Here is a 22,774-nt window from a genome sequence, read left to right as displayed (position 1 = left end):
AAGAAGTACACGCACACACCACCCATTGTCCATACACACCACTTGCATATTTCATAACCACAGTAGGGGCAAGCCTAGCCTGCTATGGTCCCCTTCAGTAGTAGGCGATGGTATAAAACCCATCATTTGGAGAACCCTTGACCTTGTAGGTACCCCCAACAAGCTTCAATGCATGTAACCCCTACTTCAACTCCACTAGCACGGTAGCAGCACATCACCCTAGCCAACGTATTCGAAGAGAAGACTCGTCTCTAAGCATCACTCTGTGACATTGAGACATACTCTCATGTCGTGCCATGAAGATCCAGCCTGTATCCATCCATGCCAATCTTTTCATGGTGGTCCTGGTGCTCACTCCACCAATCAAGGTGCACGACACTTCTACCAACTGCCTAATTTTGAAGGGTCCATGCCACTTCCACAACCAACAAAGACCTACCATGAAGACCCTCTAAATCACCTATCACTTTCCATGCTGCCTCGACAGGATGCCTGCCACCACGGCTACCTGAAGTTTCTCACCAATATGTCTTCCATCCGCTCGGTCTCAAACAATACCACCTAACTTCACATGCCACCTTCAGGCACCACGCACACCTTTCTATGTTGGCAATAGTTTCACCGATGATGAGGATGTGGTCATTATTAGAAAGGGGTTATGTTAATCACTTCTTTGGTTAACATTGTTTCACCCCTCCGACCATTAGGAAGAAGGGTGTATGTTAACCACTCTGTTGGTAACATGGTTTCACCCATCTAACCTACTCGTAAGGCACTTTGCCATCTTACCCACTCGATCGAGCACTTTTCTTTGTAAGACGACGCTGGAATATATAAAGCGGCATTACCTTGTGCTTAATATCAAATAGGGAAAGTCTAAGGACTTTGTTTACATACTTGCTTAAGACTAGTAATAGAGGATGGACCATTTTTAAGTTTGGTCAACCTAGTATGAAAACTAGTCTTTTGTATATGTCATTTTTTGTAATAAGAAAGACACAATCATTCCCTTGCAATAGAATACTTGTGATCTCTCCTCTTCCATGTTCTTACCTATATGTATGCTATTAAATCTTACATGTTTGATGGATGCTTGCTAGATAGGATTGGTTATAGGTTTTATGCTTGCATTACCTTCCTCTTCATCCCCCACCTTTTGTGAGAGAGAACCATCATGAAGGACCATCTCTTTTTACCTCCATTTAGGCATAGAGATCTTTACCTTCACCACACCTATAAGGAGCATTCCAGTGTTACAATGAAATGAGGATGTGATAGATGAGCTATCGGACCCACACTTCGGCAAGGCTTAGGTAAGATCTTGACTTGAATAGTGGGAAGGACCTCAACTAGCTTGTATGATGATTTTGATGGAGTAAAGAACTTTAGGATTCATTTCCTTAAGAAGAAGGGGAGACTGTGAAAATGCGCCAACCACTCCTCTAGGAAGTTTTTCCCTTTGTTCATAGTGGGGGAGGCAAAAGCACAATTCCATGTGGCAACGACAACTAAAGGCATCAACACTCAACACATCAACATTCAGTAATGATGGTGGTGACGTACTATTCTACATGACATCAGCTTTTGCACAATGACATTTTAACGACGGTTGATAGTGATAATTGATTGAACGCTAGCTTTTGTAGAACCTTAATGATGCTGTTGAGACTATCGAATCAAAGAGATTTCTCTTCCGTGTTGATTTTTAAGCAACTGATTACACACACAATAGGGATCTTCACTTTGTTGACCTTCAATTGTGATGATGTAGGAAAAGGCCACTAGGAGACCTTTCCTTGAAGAAAAGCTCCTGTGGAAGCTAAAATCCCCATGTCTACATTACTGACAAGAGGAGCTCCAGAAGGGAACTAGAAAAAGTGCCTTGATGCTTTCTTCCATTGAAAGTTTTGCATACACCACAAAGCAACATTGAAGTTGTTACACTTCAATAGCCTAGAAAGTAACATGTACGCGACATAGATTTGCACCATGGTAAATAATGACCCTTATATCCATAACATATTGCACTCCTCAAGTTGAGGAGTTGGTTTGAGTCGGGGATAGCCATTTCACGAGTGAGCGAGAACGAGCGAGAGACTAAAACCGAGCAATTGCAAAAATGATGATCAACATAACATTATTCATCTTGCAATATAAGTAGACTATTAAAAATAGAAGCACAAGTTATCTACTAGCAACTAACACATTATCCGAAGTAGCTACATCAATCCACAATAATATCCAAAACCCACCAAAATATTAGAACTAGCTACATGAAAATATCAAAAGATGTTTGCCACATAGGCATAACTGAGAGGACCAAAGTTATCACAGAGATGCTCCTACCAAAAAGATTAAGGCATGTAGCATTGATGGGGAAGTAGCTAGGCAGTTTCAATAGCTATGGGATACCGACGCCCCAATAGGCAGTTTCAGTTCTACCTATGTTTGCCACATAGAGGCAAACCTGAGAGGACTAAAGTTATCACACAGATGCTCCTACCAAAAAGTTAAAGGCATGCATCATTGACAGGGAAGTAGCTAGGTAATTTCAATAGCTATGGGATACCGACGCCCCGATAAAGCTTGAAACAATTCAACTTTTGTGAGTTCTTGTTGATGTATGAAATCGTGAGCAGTATTCAAGTTCAGCACTTGTAAGAATACATAGTAGAGGTGCTTTTGCAAGGCAAGTAAACCGAGTGCTTAGCCTCTCTCTTTTGGAAGTCTGCCCATGAACGTGGGAATTCAGAAAATTGTGGCCGAGTAATTCACACCATTCGCCTTTGAACCCTCTGTGCTGACATAAAAAATGTGTGTTTCATTACAAAGGATAATCACCTCCCTTAGGATCTCAATTGCAATAGACTGACCTTTCTCGATGTTCTCATAGAACTCTTTAGTTAGCTTGCTTCTCCAGCGTACTATCTTGCCATCCCTATACTTTGCTCAAACAGAGCTCGGGACTCTTGGTGTGCGATAGTAGTGGCCCTCCTAGTTGTTCGGAACTATCGGTACAACTGCACATGCCTTTAATATAAACCCTACAGACTGCAAACTTGCTATTTCATCGATACATACTTAGGTTAGTTCTCTGGGCCACATGCCAAACCCCAGGAGCGGCGGGCCCTGGTGACCCAATGACATTTATAGTATCTACTTTCCAAGAGTGTGTTACTGGAACTATAGAACCAAACAAAGCCCTCTCTGATGTACCACCAGGGTAAGTGCAACGTCCCCAAAAACAAGGGGCTAGCACACCCTCCTCGTCAGACCCATTTCTGGGGTTAATTAAAGTACCACATCTCCCACTAGTCTCTTCCAGAAGCCCAAAACATGTAACTTTTCTCCGTGGCTCTTTTGACGAATGGCCCAGAAGCTCCAATTTAATTGTCTTTCTCTAGCCTTTGATTGAGAGTCCTCTATAGGCATGCAAAGTGTTGCCTTCCTCTGGTTCACAACGTCACTATCACATATTTTGGTTTGTGACTATCATGTTTGTGTATAGTACTTGGGCTGGCCCATATATTTCACTTTCCTCGGACACTTCTCTATTCATGGTGAACATGATGCATTTTTTGACTCTTAAAACCTACCTCCTCCATGGTTGAGTGTGTTAAGTCTGCCAATTTCTTACTAGAGGAGGCACCATCCTTCTTAGAGTAAAAATGTTCCATGATTTCTTCTAATCCTAGGCCTGTTCTAGTATATCCACCAGTGACATGGGCATTCCACTTTGCACTTTGAAGGACCACCAAGAGAGGTCAATGGTTGTGGCCTCAAATAATGTCTTCCTCCTATACCCAACAACTGCTCTCATACTAGAGTGTTTGCTCTCTGTCAAATTAGTGGTAGGGACAAAAGGCCCATCATCTTCTTGCTTCAAAAACCAAGCACTCCAATGGAGCGCACACACTTTCCACCATGCAATCCATGTCTCTAAGGATGGCAACTCACTCTTAAAGGCATGTCCCTTTCTCCACCATTGCCACAACTCTTGTTTGTAATTCTTCACAGTTATCTCTGTGGTTACAGTTTTCTATTTTCTACAAAGCACCTTGTGTTCTTCATGAGAAGATGACCCAATACATTTTTTTTGTGGGTTGTATCATACTCTGCTCCCATTGAAATGAACATGATCGCTCTTTGTCAGACATTTCTTTTCCTTTGCAGTATACTTTATGTACTACAATCCAATTTGCACTCGCCTCATCTGCCATAAATCCTCTGAATTGAGAGACTTCATATTCACACTTCTTCACAGTAGCATTTAACATCTTCCAAAAATCTATCTTGGCATATCTATCCTCAACTTTGAACTCACAATTAGCAAATTGTTAACAATTCATGGAGGTATGGGTCATAGCTAGAGCACCCATTGTGGACCAGCTTTGTACTCTATGGACATGGTCAAAGTGTACCCACATTTCTTGCAAATCCTAGTCTCATCCTATTCACCAAATCCAAGCCACTTCCCAATCCGACTGTCGACATCTTGAAAACATGAGGTTGAAGCTTTGTATTCAGCTGACCCGAGAAAAGAATGCTATGAATGTATGGGTACCTCATTCTATTCTTGAGATCTAGAATTTCCTCCATCCCCTTGGCCCCATAATTAGAGCCTTTTCTGGCCTCTTCCAAACATCTTTGGATTCTTTTCTCTTGTCATACAACGGAATAACCACTTTCAACAGTTTAGTCATCTCCTTGTCCACTGAACTCACCACATGCATTCTGTGATTCTTTAAGCAACAAGTCCAATACCATGTCTTGGGCCACAACAATCTCTACCTTCTTCGGGGTGTGGCATAAGAAGTGGCTCTTGCATGGGACATTACCTTCTCTTCAACAAGCCTTTTTTGTACTCTTGATGAACCATCTACAAATGGATGATCATGGTGACCCAAGTGAATAGTACATCTGTTGTAATTCACATGATCTCTTGGGATGCAGTAATACATAACTGCATGGCACTGCTTCGCACATTATGGTGGTAGACGACAATAGGAACACACAAAAGATCCAAATTCATCTGTCACCTCCCCCACCAGGGGCACCTTTCTTGCCTTACCTAACCAATTTGTTTCATTCACAACAGAACATTGTGACAGGTTAGGGCAATCCAAATTGTAGCACCGCAAATGACCAGTGCATCTACTCAATCACACAATATCTGGAAAGCAGTCAGAGCTACATGTTACATAACCATCCCAAACATGACCATCATTCCATCCCCGCCATTGAGAAGTCCCCCAAGCATGGTGGAAGCTCAAATGCAATGTAAGCGTCATATGTAGATGGGAGCTCTTGTGCTGCCCATTTGTCTTGCACATTAGCAAATGGAGCATGCAGGATACTATTAAGTGGGAGAGCTTTAATCATGTCAAATACAATTGTAATTTTTCTATTCTCCTCATTGCTCATTGGTTTTTGTTCTTCCATAGCCACATCATCATCCACAATGATAGGACAGACAGAATGACAAGGAGCAAGGAGGAGTTTGTAAAAAGAATGCATATCTGCATCAAGAACGTATCCTTCTTTTGAGGACTTTAGAGTATGCACCTCCATCTTTACTTTCTCACCACCTAGTATCAATTGATGCATTGAGAATGTATGTACATCTCCCAGTTCAAAATTCTCTTTAGGTCCGAAATGGATACCTCGCAATATCGATGAGCAGAGCAAAGGACAAGATTTGTTCCTCTGGTAGGCCCATATATTGTGACACAACGAGGCATTACTTATCGTTTGATATAGACACAGAACAGACCTCAACAATGAACGATTCCACTTCTAAATGCCAACAGCAACAAGGAGATATTGAGGATATAAACACAATCAAAAGAAATCCATGGACGACCAACACACAATATTTCATAAGACAAGTACAATTGGGGATGTATTCAAGAAAACAACTCTCGTACCGTCCAAGTTTTTCTTAGATGATCCAATTTATTATTTGAGTGATGGCATTTGAGTACTATTTTTTTTAAATCATCATGACGGCCCAATTTAATTCTTAGAGTGGTGGCCTTTTAGTCATCGTGAAGATGAACCAATTTGTACTTTGAGTGATGGCCTTTCAATCATCACGATGGCTCAATTTATACTTATAGTGATGGCCATGTTGATAAATAAATGAAATGAAATAAATTTAAAAGGCTTCTCACAACAAAAACCACGAAATAATTAAATTTTACAAAATTTGTAACGCTTCTCACCACAAAAATTAAGATGCTCACACCACAAAATTTCAAATGCTCAGAGAGACACAGAGGGAGAGGGAGAGAGAGAGAGAGAGAGAGGAGCTGTTTTACTAATTAAAATTTTCGTGGCCATGTTTAATTTTAATTTTAATTGCTAATTTTATTTCTAATTTCTGGAGTTCAATAGGCGCGGGCTACAGACTGGGCTTTTATTTTCTCACAGATCTCGCATTTTTTCCCTTTAAATCACATGCAAAGCCCATTTTCACCCACCAGCAACATGCAAAGCATCCAACAGGTAAGGCCATGGCTAATTCTAATTTTAATTGCTAATTTTTATTTTTTATTTCTGGAGTTCAGTAGGCACGTGTAGCCCGCGCCGGCACGGGCTACAGACTGTGCTTTGTTTTGTCTATTTTGAATTTCAAGATTATGGCTTTTTTTTGACCCCTTTTCACCTTGTGAATTCTAATTTTAATTGCTAATTTAAATTTAAATTTAAATTTGTGGCCATTGTGGAGGCCATCTCGATGAATATAAGGCTAGTGTGCAAGCCATTGAAAAACATTGTATAAAATTCAAGGCTTGAGGTAGAGGTACTTTAAGAGAACCCCTTTTTGCTAATCATTCCATAGTTTTAATTGTGCTCCTTAGTTGCATTCTTTTTATGTCTTCCGTTTGCAAAAAAGGCAAGACTTCTAGCTTTGGCCCACACAAGGCTAGCCATGGCCAATAGGCAATGCCATGGCAAAACATAGCAAAGACAATGGTCAAGGTATCCTCCTTGGCCAGCTGGGGTAGTAGCACAAAGTTTGGCTTCTTGGAGGATATGGAAATACTTCAAGACTTCCCAATAGTGGTTGCATTATGGCAAACAAAGTTGCATGCTTGGGGTTTTGTTTCCTAGCGTTGCTTAGCTGGGTATTATAAGGTCCCCTTAAGTAGACCGCGTCAGTAGTACGGGCTACATTAAAGACCTTGTTTTTATATTTTGATGGAATTAAACCATCCCATTCTTGTATTTTTTAAATGGAATTTTGGTGAACTAAAAGAGAAATAACATTAGTAGTACGGGCTACATTAAAGACCTTGTTTTTATATTTTGATGGAATTAAACCATCCCATTCTTGTATTTTTTAAATGGAATTTTGGTGAACTAAAAGAGAAATAACATTGCCAATATGGACCATGCCAGCACGGGCTATCAAAGGCACTTTTAAAAAAATGATAGAATAAAACTCTTTTTTGTATATATTAATGGAAATATGTTGTGTGTTTTGGTGAAATTTACAAGTTGGACCATGCCAGCATGAGCTATAATAGGGATTTTTTTTAAAATTTTGATTAAATTAAAACCTCTATGTCTGGCATTTTGATTGAATTTTGTTGTGTATGTTTGGTAAAAATGACAGTCTTTTTGTTTTGCTAATTGATTAGATTACCATGATGTTGTTTTTGCAACAAACGTGTTGCCGAGTCTTCAAAGAGAGGGGGAGGTACAAGGGGTAGAAGAGGACCAAGATCAAGCTAGGCAGATTTGATTTTAGAGTCTCTAGAAGATAAGATGGAAGATTCTGAAAATATTGAAAGGGTTGATTGGATAGGGGAGATGATGAGATTTCAGAGAACAATGAAGAAGAGGAGCATTTGAATGAGCAAGAGACAAGATTGCAAATCATGCCTAATGTCTTGCGTTCGGAGGTGTTGACAGAAGATACAATCAAGGATGAGAGTAGCATTTCCATGTTCCAAGGTGAGGACATTCTCAAGAAGGTTAAAATACTGAGTTGCTTCGAATGTCCTCCAATTCCTCTTTGTTGGATGATTCTATATGCTAAAGTCAAAGGTTTGAGAGATGATATATTTGGTTCAAAGATCGCTTTTGGGAGAGAGGGTTATTTGCCAGAGAAAGGTGTCTTCATTACCTCAGTGTCAACATGTGACAGAGGTGAAGCTTTAGTTAATGAGGATATTATGGCAAGTTGGGATCCGATATGGCATGACATGAATAGGGTCTTTGAGGAAGAGATAGCAACCGAACGTAATCTTCAAATGCTTGCGAGGCATATGCTTTATGTATGGGAGGGCAACCATAGAACAGTGGCATGGATGGAGGCAATACGAGAAAGATTTTCTGACAAAAGAGATAAGCATGTCTACGTGTTGTCCACCATTATTGATCCTTCACGAGTTAGCGAGATTACGCTACTCTCATGCTTACAAAGAATGAACTTGTTATTCCTTGCCTTTTTCCTTATTGTTTAAACTTGGGAGTCCTTACTTTTTTTTATGGTGATTAAAGTATTGATTGAAGTGTTGATGAAAAACTTTTAAAGTGTTGGTGTTTCTGGATAAATGTAGCCTTAACATGCATGCATTGGTCGCCACCTCTTTGAGAAATGAATTGGTGAACACAACCAACATTTGTTCCGCAAATCCAAAAGATTATTTGAAAGAGTTACCCGGGGAGGATGTCGAGCTCATTTGCAAAAATTTGGAAGACATACACGAAGGGAGCTGAGCCTTGGTTTCCATTGACACAGAGATACTTGGGAATAATGTAAGTTATTTGAAGTTTTTAAGACGTTTTCACATGTGTAACTTTACCATTTAAGACATTTTCACGTACGATAAGACAAATGCATAAGCAACAAGCATCAAGTGTCTATGAATTCAATATTTTGAGTCGGTGATGGCATAATGTGCTTTCCATATGTTCAATTCTTCAAAGATTTGCATAAGAAGCTGGAACCAATGAGGTCTTCTTTATCTAAGGAAGAGTTGAGAAAGGTAGAGAAAGGAAATGGATGAATTGACTAGAAAGTACAATGACAGGTTTGGAAAGGTAACTTTTTGTGATAACTTGGAAATGTGTCTTTCAACAATATGCCCTGCTCTTTTTGGGTTTTTTTTAAAACTATTTTTGTTGTGGACCGATCTTCAATATTGTCAATCCTTCCCTTGGGGAAGAGTGGTGGAAGAGAGTCTTAGCACTGAAGTGGCGGGGTGAAAGCGTCACAAAGAAGCTAAACTTGCTTGCAATGTGTGATATTTCCAATGAGACCAAGTTATATTGGTTCTCTCTATTTGAGGCAAACAAGGCTACTAAATCCATGTTTCCTCTTCCACGAGGAGACCACGACTACACAAAGTAAGCCTCTTTCTTTCTCTCTATTATAAGTACTGTCATGTTGTTCTGTTGAAGAAACACGGAATAAGTACATAAATAAATGAATCTCATGTAATCTTGGAAATGTTGTTATTTTGTAGTTGGCTTAGACATTTTCACGTACGATAAGACAAATGCATAAGCAACAAGCATCAAGTGTCTATGAATTCAATATTTTGAGTCGGTGATGGCATAATGTGCTTTCCATAGGTTCAATTCTTCAAAGATTTGCATAAGAAGCTGGAACCAATGAGGTCTTCTTTATCTAAGGAAGAGTTGAGAAAGGTAGAGAAAGGAAATGGATGAATTGACTAGAAAGTACAATGACAGGTTTGGAAAGGTAACTTTTTGTGATAACTTGGAAACGTGTCTTTCAACAATATGCCCTGCTCTTTTTTGGTTTTTTTTTAAAACTATTTTTGTTGCGGACCGATCTTCAATATTGTCAATCCTTCCCTTGGGGAAGAGTGGTGGAAGAGAGTCTTAGCACTGAAGTGGCGAGGTGAAAGCGTCGCAAAGAAGCTAAACTTGCTTGCAATGTGTGATATTTCCAATGAGACCAAGTTATATTGGTTCTCTCTATTTGAGGCAAACAAGGCTACTAAATCCATGTTTCCTCTTCCAAGAGGAGACCACGACTACACAAAGTAAGCCTCTTTCTTTCTCTCTATTATAAGTACTGTCATGTTGTTCTGTTAAAGAAACACGGAATGAGTACATAAATAAATGAATCTCATGTAATCTTGGAAATGTTGTTATTTTGTAGTTGGCTTCAAAGAGAGTTTGTGTTAGAGAAGATATTTTTGAGAGCTCAAGATGTGCCTAAGGATTTCATCGACATACCTAGTGAAATTGTAGTTCCTGGACGAATGCCCTTTCCTTAATTACTATGAGGAGGTGAGGATTGAGAAAAGAAAGTTCTTGTTTCATATAGTCAGGCATGTGGAGAGAAAAGAGAAGAGAGTTGATCTCAAAGCTCTAAGAAAGCTTGACTTGATTCAAATGGCCGCTCGAAGACTAGTGTATAGGTATACTAATTTAGAGTGGTTGCCTGCTGTGCAGGCAGCTATGTGTTTGTTGGTTGTATTCTAAGTTGCTTGGTAGCGTGTGTTTGCAATTACACAGGTTTTTACTATTTTTAAAAAAGAATGGACACATTATTGATCTACCTCCAAAGGCAAGGTAGTGGTTGTCGATCACTAATGAGGCTACCACGATGTATCCTCCTTACATGCATTCCCTTTCAAAGTGGGAGTTAGATAATTGTCCATGGTGGATCGATATGGATGGTGGTGAAGTCCTAGAGCAAGAAAAGGTGAAGCATGCACGATTCAAGAAGGACGTGGAACAAGTCGTTAGAAGGGACACACCTGCAGACTTGCATGGTAGGATCATTGTGTTTTATTCTGGATAAAAATTGACAATGATATGTATTGGCTATAGGCCTATGTAATGGTTTTGGTAGATCGTGGAAAACGTTAGCATCGAGCTAAGGTGCCTGACCTTTCAGAGGATAGGGAGCCTAATTATTCAGAGGACGATAGTTCTTTTCCTGGTAAGAAGCCATTCTATCTCATATGCTCCTTCATTATATAGACTTAGTGTAGTTGGTTCAAATGAGGTGACTTTTTGGTTGTTTGTGTTTGAAGGGAGCGCGGACACGTCTCGCCGAATGCTTTAAGAAAAGAAGCACTTTTGTCTATGTTCCTAAGCATAGCATGGATTCATTGCCTGTTGGGATGGAGCATAAGTGTATAGCCATTGTTGGTGATTACATTGCCATAGGGGTAGATTTCTTAGGCAACAAGAAGAATCCCATGTACACAGAGATTCATGAGCACATCGTGAGATATCAACCTCAAGGTAGGGAGTGTGAGAAAGGGAAAACCTATCGGGTGCGCTGCAGATTTTATTTCTCTTGATCTCCCCTTCAGTGGATTTATGTATGATTCTTTGCCTCGACCTGCATGGGATATGATCACAAAGCAGCACATGCGATATGGGATATCAACGGGCAACCTCTTCGCTTTCTGATCATGGATGGCTACTCATTATGGAATCCAGTGGAGGTGTGATTGATCTTTTTTGCTTGTTGCAAGGGAAACGTTGGTGTGATCCAAAGAACCAAATTATATAATGTGTGCTTTGCTTTTAGGGCATGCCGTAGGATGGATTGAACAATATTGTCGTGTATCTAATCTTGAGATTTGACATCGAGTTATTGTCATGCATCACTTTGTCTATGGCTATGTGGAGCTTGCGGGATCTATGATAGAGGTATGTCCACTATTCTTTTGGTGTTTAATGATGCTTTGTTGTGTTGTGCTTTGTACTTTTACGGATATTAGCTACTAAATATGTTCTTTGTCTTGTTTTGGTCCTTGCAGTATAGTACATCGACATTATTTATGATCCGCAGACGGGGGATGGATCCTCCTGTCTTCTTGTCGAATAGTACGCCTCTATTTGAGTCCCTTCAAATGCGGCCATTGGAGTCCGTTGCATACCATCATGGTGTTCAGTGTCGTGGGAGCATGGAGATTAGCCATACATTCATGGCTAGCTATTTGGAGGTGTTGTGTCGTCGCGGTGGTATAGCAGTGGAGCTAGGTTGCGACACAACCCCAATCTTAAGGGCATGCCTTCACATTGGTCGCATGTGCATTGGGACAATAGGGTTATGACATCTTATGTGCAACCTATTCTTCTTAGTAAGAATAGAGCTAGAGGTGAGGAGGTCAATACTTCACATATTGGCGACGATGATATGGTGGTTATACTAGCAAGGGGCAATCCATACGACTAGTCAGCACCTTCACCTCATATTCACTAACACTATTATTACTATTCCATTCACTATTAGAACATTTTTGGGTGGATTGTTGTGACTCTGGTATGGATTTGTGAATGGCATGGGAATATTAGCTGTCTTAGCAGTGGTGCTATTTTATTGTGTTTGGCACCTTTCAATGCTTTTTCTTTTTCTACTGTCGATTCATATCTCAATATATTTTGGCTTTGAAGGGAAATGGAATTTTTCATTTGCTTGGCCTAAACTTCCTTCTTCTTGTTATTTTCAGAATACAAAATGACTTAGCCTAAAAAAATTTCTTGTTTATTTTTGTCTATGTGAACTATGTTGCCAGAGTATATCAAGGCAATTGTTGGACGCATGGTAGGTGATCCCTGATATGATTAGGGATGTCGAGAGAGTCAACACAAACACAACTTGTTTGTCGATGATGAGTGCGACTTGGTGTAGTCCTATGAAGCACATGCGATTAGCTAGTAGCTATGTTTTTATTGTTGCAAGTGGTTTGTGGCTGCTTGTGCCATCTATGAACAAAATGTTGCTCTAATTAAGTAAATGAAATCTCATGATTTTTTGTGCCAAGGTTACATGATGTCGTGCAAAAGTGCGTCCATTACTTCTCCTTACACGTGCATCTGCTCGTTGGTTGGTATACCTTGCTTGAGTCAATGTATATACTATATATCCTCATTGTTGTTGCAATTTAAAGGAAAGTCTTCAATGTGACTTGAGAAAAACATTGAGGGTAAATTAGAGAAGTTAAATTTTCTCAAAAGTATAATCATTGTAATTTGCTGACACTGGACAAGTTGTTGCCACCAAAAACACAAGCTTAACATCATAGTAGTAGTTATGTTTAACCTTTAACAAGGATAAGTATATTTATCAAACCCCATGTTTGAAAACTAAGATACTTTGTTGGTGTTAACCTTAATTGTGTGGATTACTTTTGTGCTCCAGATTCATCTTACCCAACTATATAAACGTGTAAAACAAGACATGTCTATGCATCATGTAATGCAATGCATGCGATTGATATTCAATCAAAATTCATGGCATCGAAATGAAGACTTTCAAAAGACCTTATTGTCATAAGGTAAAGATATTACATGGGTAGTACTGAACATTAACAAAGGTTCACCTTAAAATCTTAACATTTAAAAAAATATCAAAGCCTGTGCGAAATATGTGCGTGTGCATAGACACAAAATTGGGCATGTTATGAAATTTGATGGCACATGGACATCCACCAAAATGGAGCTTGCAATTGAATGTGTTAAATCATTATCAGCACATATTTCAAAGTTCGTCTGTTGTGGATGTTGATGTCCATTATGCTCACAACGTTTTCTTAAATTGTGTGCATCCCATTGTTGACAATGAAACTGCTTTTGAGATATATCGGCCTTTCACTAAGGAGAGCTGACACACGCGTTACATGGCATGGGACGTTGGAAGCACTTGGTTGGAATGGTGTGACGGTTGAATTCTTTGTTGCCTTCTCAGACTAGCTTAAACTTCCAATCTTGATCATGATTGATGCTGCATGGGAGACAGGATGTATGCCCACTCCCTGGGCAGAAGGCCTTGTAACTTTGGTATCTAAAAAAGCATTAGGAGAATCCTTTAATGATTGGTGACTAATCATGTTAATGCCAGTTATCTACAAATTGCTTGCAAATCGTATTGGCGGACTATTTTTTCATGGTTTGCACGTCCTTGTTATGTAAGTGGATGTAGCAAAAGCATTTGCTACAATTCAATGAGACTACATAGCTGAAGTCATGGCTGCAATAGGCTTTGGTCGTAAAATGCAACACGCTATTTTTTTATTATATCAAGATAGTATTGCCCAATGTGTTTTGGGTCGTGATCTCTCATCGAAGTGGACATTGTAAAAATCTATGCGTCAAAGATGTCCTCTTAGTGTGCAATTGCCACACATCCACTTTTGATGTATATGGATGTCTTGACTGCACAAGCAAACTTACATGGTCTGCAATTACCCAATAGTTTGCATTTTGTGGCCCAGGCCTATGCAAATGTTTCTTTGCTCATGCCTAAAAATGATCCAAATGTTCTTAAGTGCATTAGGAGAACTTTGGAATTATTTGGTAGAGCGGTCGGACTTCATATCAACTTTTCTTCCAAGTCTAAATTGCTTCCGTTGACTTCTTGTGTGACTGGCATGCACTACCATGGTCAGGACAAATTATTTCGTCGGACCACCTAGTTAGACATTTGGGATATCCACTGGCATGGTATTTCATCAGAAATTGTGGGTTGCATCCATGCCTATGTCCTCCATAAGCAAATCAAGGCAATGGGCTGCACACGGAGTCCACACAATGCGAGGAAACTTCGCCTCCACCATGTCTCCCATTGCCTTGCAATTAGCAGCACTGTCTGTTACAACCTGCACCACATTCTCTGGACCAACCTCAACAATTGCCTGGCGAATATGCTCATAGATACTCTCAGCAGTGATGCGTTCGCTTGCCTTCCCTGCATCCACAACGTGTAAGAAATACGTACCAAGACATGAAGAGACAAGAATATTGATGATGTGTCGTCGCCGTGTGTCACTCCAGCCATCCGAAATGATAGTGCAACCAAATTGTTGCCAACCTGCTTTCACTGGCACCAATGCCTTGTCTATCAAGGCCTTTTGCTCATCAAGCATCGTGGTGCGCATCTTTTTGTACTCAAGCCCTGACCATGACTCCGTGTGTCCAACCTGGGCTATAGCTTTGACCATCCTCTTCCATTGGTCAATCCTCAAAACATTGAAGGAGATATTGCACTCTATGAGAGTGCGAGCAATCTCCATCTCAGCCACCTTTTGCCTTTCTTTGACCCAAGACTGTGCATGCACACGAGAAGGCAAGGCGGTTTGCCTTTGCGTATATGTATCACCCTCATCCTCATCTTGCATGACAGAAGGCCTCTTCTGGCAGACGATGCCTGCTCAGAAGAGGCAAGCTGAGATTGTGAATCCTCATCAACCTGCGTGGATGGACCTACCAAGTCCCCAAGAAGAGCATCACGAAGCGCATCCTGTGTCTCGTGCATGCCTCTTCCTCTTCCAGCTGCCCCCATTGCAGGGAAATTTTCAACAATCAACTGATCTCTCAATGCTTGTGGCACTCTCTTGCACCCTGCACAATTGTTGGTGGTGCCAATGCCTGTGAGGTGCTTGATGACACGAGTAATTGTACTCGTGAGGGTGAAATTGCAGTACTTGCACTGCCATTGTCGAGTGCCACTACCTGCCTGCCCTGGAGTAGTCACACTGCGAATGACGTTTGTGTGCTCCTTCCAGTATGGATTCTCTCACTTCGGCATGATTGCTCTGACAAATTCAATGCACAATGCCATACAATTTCAATCAGGATTCAGCCATCATGCAACGCATAATATTTAGTGGGAAGCTCAGCTGAGAGAGAGAGAGAGAGAGAGAGAGAGAGAGAGAGAGAGAGAGACACTTGAAGGAGAGAGAGGCTGAGAGCTCACTGCACGGTCCACAGATGGTGGGCTAAGGCTCTGAGAGAGAGAGAGAGAGAGTTATGTTGTTGCCTTGGGGGCCTAAGCAAGGGTGGGGGTGGAAAGGGGGGCGAACAGAGAAGATGGCGAACAGGGCGAAAGCAGGCGAATAGAGAAGATGGCGAACAGGGAAAGGCGTCGGGAAGGAGGCGAAGCGAAGGGAAGGCGCAATGGGGGATATGATAGAGGGAGCGTGCATAGGAGTGCCATGTGTCCGGGCAGGTGATAGGTGTGGGAGGGCGATGTTCTCGGAGTTTCCTCCAGGCCTCTTTGCAGTTCCGCCTTAAGAAAAGTCGGTATAACTCATCCTCTTTCCGAGAGTTCTAATCCTCTTTCCGAGCGTAGAACTCCCTTTTCTTGCATTGGGTGAGCCATTGAGAAACCCATTGCGTTTGGCGCTTCGTGATTTGCCCAATCCGTACCTCATGCTTAAGACAAGAGCGTGTGGCCCGACATTCGTCATCACACCAACAGTTCTAGGACATGGAACCGCAAGGTGGCTTCGAGGTGGTTCCAAACGTTATGTACTGTACGGATCCATACGTACTGTGCGTTGTTTCGTACGGAAAAAAAATTTTAAGGTACGTAAAAATACATACCATTGGTAAAAATACATAAAAATACATAAATCTCAAAAATTTCAGCCACCTACATAAAATTTCAGTCCATATCCACATTGACATATAATTTTATAAAACTTTCGAAATAGAGACACAACAAGGTCAAAAACCTACTAATTCAAAAGTGAGAAATTAGAATCACAAAGTCGTCAATCATACTTAAGTTAATCGTACTTAATACTTAATACTTATTACTTAAGACAAGTCACATTGTCACAAGTGAGTTGTGACGACTCGCAATTCACATCAAAAAATGATGAAATTTGAAAATGAGTCTATGAATAATGACAAAATGTGCCATGTCCATACAACACCAAATCAAAACTAAGGTAATCCAAATCAAAACTCATCATCCGATGAGGATGATGACCCTGGAGAATCAAGCATATAACCCTCCGTGATGACATTGCCCTCGTCATCATACTCAGGCCCTGTCATCATGGACACAGGTGGGTGGGCTGCCTCAGATGTCCCTGTCCCTGCCTCTGCATCATCTTGCTGGGTAGTGTGAATGAGGTGAACGGCCTCATTCGCACGTGCTCGAGGAGTCTGAATAGGCAACTTCCCTCTCCGGGAGCCTCTCCAGCCAGAACTCTCTGCATCTGCAGGTCCCTCATGTAGCTGAATTTTATAAGCCCGGGCTCTCGATCTCGTCACCTGCCTGTCTACACTCTCCAACTCTCTATGCAGGAGGCAAAGAATCGCATCCTGCTCATCTCTCAACCGTTGCTCTGCCTCATCAATGGTGGTAGGATCTGGGACCAGCTTGACACATGTTGGATCCACCTATTCAACGTAAAACCAAAGAGAACGCAGAGTGTCAACGACTCAACTTTTTGTAGTATAAAAGCTATGTAAATGGGAGGCCAATCCCCATAAGAGAATGAATAGGATAAACTCACCTGTTTTGGGGTGCCCAAAGCATGATAAGCTCGTACGAGCTTCATGTTGGCCCTACAATAGACCAGTCTCTCTAGTTGAGAGGTGCTCAAACGATTACGTATCTTTGTATGTATGAGCGAGTAAGCACTCCAGTTGCGCTCACAAGCACCTGCTGAACAATCCTGCACTCCAATTCAAAAAAAGTGCTTCATTCATGTGAGCTCGGCAATTCCCAACAAGCTTCACAAGACTAGTTCAAATGGCATAGTACATACATGATATACATACCTGAGATAGCACTCGCAGAGCTATATCTGTAAGCTGTGGAAGACCCTGTCTTCCATAGCTTTGCCACCAAGTTAGAGGAAGCTTGGTGGCCTCTGGTCTAAGAGCAACAACTCTAGCAAATGAGGGTCCCAAGTTGTTGACCCAGCTGCAGAGCTCCGCATCAATCTCCAATTGCTGCTCCACATCATACATACTATTAATGTACCTATCTCGTAAGGTGAGCAGCTCCCTATCATGAAAGAGAAGTGGCGTCTTGTAGAAAGGATGGAGGAATGCAGCCATCCCATGAATGGGGCGACTCATATACCCCCATCGATAATCCACAATAGCCAATATATCATCTCGGCTGCAAGAGTAAAATAAACAGAGAACTAGAGCAATTAGTAAGTCAAGACTCAAGAATCAAGATTCTGTAATCGACCATCAAGAATCAAGATTTTACTTACCAATTCTGTGTGAGCGACGTACAGGCTGCAATATGACTCTTCATCTGCATGAAGAGGTGGTACACTAAGCCCAAAGTGGAGCCCTCCATGTCTGTGACTCGCAGAAGTACAAATACTGGCTGCAAAGCCACTAAGAGAGTTTGCACATCCGTCCAGAGGGTCTCATCCAGTATCCGTCTCTGTATGTATTTGGTGGGCTCTGTCTGTGAATGATACATATCTCTCCACTTTGGATCCACAACTGTCTGTAATAGTGGATCTCTCAATTTGAAAAGCCTGTGTAGCACCAAATACATATAGGCAAATCTTGTCTTGGATGGCTGCACCATATCTAAGTTGCTGTGGCTCCTAAAGATAACCAATGCCTGCTGCTTCTTTCTGAAGAATGTAGTGATCTTCGTGGCATCAGAAACTGTGGGTTGCACCCAACTCAGCTTGCCTATGTCCTCCATAAGCAAATCAAGGCAATGGGCTGCACATGGAGTCCACACAATGCGAGGAAACTCCGCCTCCACCATGTCTCCCATTGCCTTGCAATTAGCAGCATTGTCTGTTACAACCTCCACCACATTCTCTGGACCAACCTCAACAATTACCTGGCGAATATGCTCGTAGATACTCTCAGCACTGATGCGTTCGCCTGCCTTCCCAGCATCCACAGCGCGTAAGAAATACGTACCAAGACATGAAGAGACAAGAATATTAATGATGTGTCGTCGCCGTGTGTCACTCCAGCCATCCGAAATGATAGTGCAACCAAATTGTTGCCAACCTGCTTTCACTGGCACCAATGCCTTGTCTATCAAGGCCTTTTGCTCATCAAGCATCGTGGTGCGCATCTTTTTGTACTCAAGCCCTGACCATGACTCCGTGTGTCCAACCTGGGCTATAGCTCTGACCATCCTCTTCCATTGGTTAGTCCTCAAAACATTGAAGGAGATATTGCACTCTATGAGAGTGCGAGCAATCTCCATCTCAGCCACCTTTTGCCTTTCTTTGACCCAAGACTGTGCATGCACACGAGAAGGCAAGGTGGTTTGCCTTTCCGTATGTGTATCACCCTCATTCTCATCTTGCATGACAGAAGGCCTCTTTTTGGCAGACGATGCCTGCTCAGAAGAGGCAGGCTGAGATTCATCAACCTGCGTGGATGGACCGGCCAAGTCCCCAAGAAGAGCATCATGAAGTGCATCCTGTGTCTCTTGTGTGCCTCTTCCTCTTCCAGCTGCCCCCATTGCAGGGAAATTTTCAGCAATCAACTGATCTCTCAATGCTTCTGGCACTCTCTTGCACCCTGCACAATTGTTGGTGGTGCCAATGCCTGTGAGGTGCTTGATGACACGAGTAATTGTACTCGTGAGGGTGAAATTGCAGTACTTGCATTGCCATTGTCGAGTGCCACTACCTGCCTGCCCTGGAGTAGTCACAATGCGAATGACGTTTGTGTGCTCCTTCCAGTATGGGTTCTCTCGCTTCGGCATGATTGCTCTGACAAATTCAATGCACAATGCCATACAATTTCAATCAGGATTCAGCAATCATGCAATGCATAATATTTAGTGGGCAGCTCAGCTGAGAGTGAGAGTGAGAGGGAGAGGGAGAGGGAGAGGAAGAGAGAGAGAGGGGCTGAGAGCTAAGTGCATGGTCCATAGATGGTGGCCTAAGGCTCTGAGAGAGAGAGAGAGAGAGAGAGAGAGAGAGAGAGAGAGAGAGTTATGTTGCTGCCTTGGGGGCCTGAGCAAGGGTGGGTGGGTAAAGGGCGCCGATAGCCCAACACAGGAGATGGCGAAGGGGGGCGAGGGCAGAAGAACACAGAAGGTGGCGAAGCAAAGGGAAGGCGGTGGCAACAGTAGCGGGGGGGGGGAGAGAGAGAGACTGTACCGGAAGGTGTGCGCTAGCAGCTGTACGGAGTCCAGGTGCTATCGCTGGCGGCAGTACGGAGTCCAACGCTATCGGCGAAACCCAAAAGAATGCGAACCCCCAAAAAAAAACGTTTATCGCAGGCGAACAACGAAAACCCCACCCAAAAAAAATTTAAAAAAATCACATGTACGGATCGATCCGTACGTACGGATCCCCGTACGTATGGATGTACGGTACGGATTGGATCCGTACGTACGTTTTGGTCCTACCTTGGCCTCGACAATGGATGGATTCATCACATGTGGGACCTATGGATCCGGGGACGCCTGGATTGCATCCGTGGGCCCCAGTGTGCTGCACAAACTGTCTTCTATTCACCTCTAGTGTGTGGATTTGTGCAAAAGAAATAGGTATTTGAAGGCCAATGAAGACCAAAGGTGTTCACATTCATTAATGCCGGGCATTCACACTCATTAAAATGAGGCCGGGTACCTTTGTTGAAGTGTGGAGCGGAGCTGGTCGCCCTCAAGGGACTATCCACTCTCTACTTTCAGGGCTATCCACTCTTTGCTCATACATGTGCATGCTTATCTACATGCTACATGCATAGTTATCTACATGTATGCAACATGCAAAAGCCACCTACATTCATGCATGCAAGATGCAAAAGCTACCTACATTCCATCTTTCCTCACACCTACTTGATGCCTAGATCTGGGCGCCCCACTTCAGCCCTCTCCTGGCACTTCGCTCAGCTAGGCGACCTGTTTGCAGCCCCCTCCTCGCATAGCTACTGATGTACAACTTGTTTTCAGCCCCCTCTTGGCATAGCAACTGCTATACGACCTGTTTTCAACCCTTCGCACAGGCAGCCAAAGTTGTGTGGCAGCATTAGAGCTGTACAAACAGAAATTCCAGCCATTTCTCTACACATTTGCTATGTTTGGGAGCTCTCTATTGCTGCCAAAATGCTGCTGAACCTGATTTGTGCTTCTTTCTAGCTTGAAACCACAAGAGAAGGGTATTATCAAAGCCCAGAGGTGAAGAAGAACAAGTCTCGTACCTGCTGCAGGTGTTTTCTGTGAAAAATCAAGCGGAGAGACTCTTGGGAAGTGCTGAGCACTTGCCTAAGGTGGTAATCAGCTATTGGATAGTTGGATCTTGGGAAGCTGGGATTCCATCTCTTGAGGATTGCTGGGCAATCTTTGAGGGTGGTGCAGGGCACCTTGTTGCTTGTGGTAGCTGGGCTACTTGCAAGCTAGCTGATCAACTGATTTATTTTCATTCAAAGTTTTTTTGGAAGAAACTGTGGTGCATGGCTGGGCTAGGCAACCTGTTCAATGTATTTGTATAAGAATACTTCCTTAAGGCAATAGAATTTACTTTCAAGAGGGGGGGGGGGGGGGGGGGGGGGGGGGGGGGGGGCATCTTCTGGTCCCTCATGATGTGTCATCACTACAATTTTGTGAAGAGTTTTCATGGGGATGCCTTGCTATGTTACATTAGCGATGCGTTCTTGATTCATGGCTATGTATATGGTTACTAACCGTGCTGATGAAGAGTTCAGTCTTTACTTAGTGTAAGCACAGTGGTATCTTAAGAGGAAGGAGATTCTAGAGAACCCACAGACAGCATTTTGGCATTATTTTGGCTTGTGTTCCCTTGCTCTCCTATGAGAAGGGCAACCCCAAAGCAATTTGAAGCAGTTGGGGTATTGGTGATACAGTCATCATGGGCACTCCCCCATCCAAAAGTCGAGCTGAACTTCAGCAACTAAAGGAGGAAAAGGTTGAATTCAAGTCTATCTTGGCCATTCCATAAATTCAGCATGCTTTGGAATCTTTGAAAAAGAGGCACAACGAGCAAACTCCTCGTGCATCTAAGGAGGGTTCTTCTCGGTCTCATTCCCGGTCTCATTCTCATGCCCATACCCATACCCGAAATCATTCTTCCTCATCAAGTCGTCATTCCTTCACTCACTCCCATTCTCATTCTCAAGCTCACACCCATACTCCAAATCATTCCCCTTCACCCAATCGTAGTTCTTCGAAGCCATTTACATCACCATTCTAAAAGCCATGTTAAAGGCAAAGCTCGTTCTCCTTCTCCCCTTGAAGATTTTGAAGACTTTCAAGGCTGGGGATAAGGATATGAAGGGATATCAATAAAACTTTATCTTTTATTAGACATTTTAAAATTGCATCTGTGAATGGGAGTTTCACAAAAAAATCTAGGCTTCATCATGTGGGTATGTATTTAAAAGATACAGCTAGCAATTGGTGGCTGGCTAAGATACTTGAGAGGAGAGATGCTAAGACTTGGGAAGATTTCAAATCCCACTTTTATGAGCAATTCCTTCCTCCTGATTTTGAGTAGGATGTGAAGCAAGAATGGGATTGGTTGTCTCAGAAAGAGCACGAAAATGTGTGTACTTATGTGGACAAATTCTGGGCTGTTTTGCTTAAGGTAGCTCCTCTTATGAAGATGTCTAATCAAGAAAAGATGCAAAAGTTTGAGTCTGGTTTACAACCCATGTTAGGATGAGCCTTAAACTATATCCTACTAGTACTTTACAACATATGATGGAGTCAACTATGATAGCTGAAAATTTGTGTACTAAGGGCACCCCTAGAAATCAAGAGTTTAGCTCATACAAAGCTAAACAGAGGGCAAACCAAAAGCAGTCCAAGGCTGGACAGCTAGCTAAAGGAGGAGAGAACGAGCCAAAGAAGCAAGGGTTTAACAAAAAGCAGCTGTGGGGGGGGGAGGGGGGGGGGGTAGAATAAATCAACTCGTTTGAGTCAACAACAACTTAAAGAATAACAAGAGCAAGGTAAATGCTTCCGTTGTGGCAACAAAGACCACATGAAGCGAAAATGCCCTCAAATAGTGAAAGAAGAGGCTACTCAAGGAGCCATATCTTCTTCAAATGCGGTGCCAGA

The 22,774-nt window shown here is 42.3% G+C and overlaps 2 protein-coding genes across 2 annotated transcripts; both read right to left on the bottom strand.

Moving 5' to 3' along the window:
- Window positions 1-16,603: 16,603 nt before the first annotated feature.
- LOC147640409 (uncharacterized) lies at window positions 16,604-17,904 on the bottom strand (the record flags this gene model as incomplete). The annotated part of the gene is made up of 3 exons (XM_086825288.1): window positions 16,604-17,139; window positions 17,256-17,417; window positions 17,524-17,904. Coding segments are annotated over 3 exons (990 nt in total), but the record flags the coding sequence as incomplete, so codon positions are not given.
- On the bottom strand, window positions 17,794-19,579 carry LOC147640408 (uncharacterized). Its single transcript, XM_086823726.1, has one exon. The coding sequence runs from the start codon at window positions 19,481-19,483 to the stop codon at window positions 17,966-17,968; it is 1,518 nt and encodes a 505-aa protein (XP_086679852.1). The 5' UTR covers window positions 19,484-19,579; the 3' UTR covers window positions 17,794-17,965.
- Window positions 19,580-22,774: the final 3,195 nt, after the last annotated feature.

This window comes from Cibotium barometz, chromosome 3, assembly GCF_041138505.1.
Source record: "Cibotium barometz isolate CiBa-2024 chromosome 3, ASM4113850v1, whole genome shotgun sequence".
Taxonomy (NCBI): Eukaryota; Viridiplantae; Streptophyta; class Polypodiopsida; order Cyatheales; family Cibotiaceae; genus Cibotium; species Cibotium barometz.
This window is presented reverse-complemented; position numbering and strand designations above follow the sequence as displayed.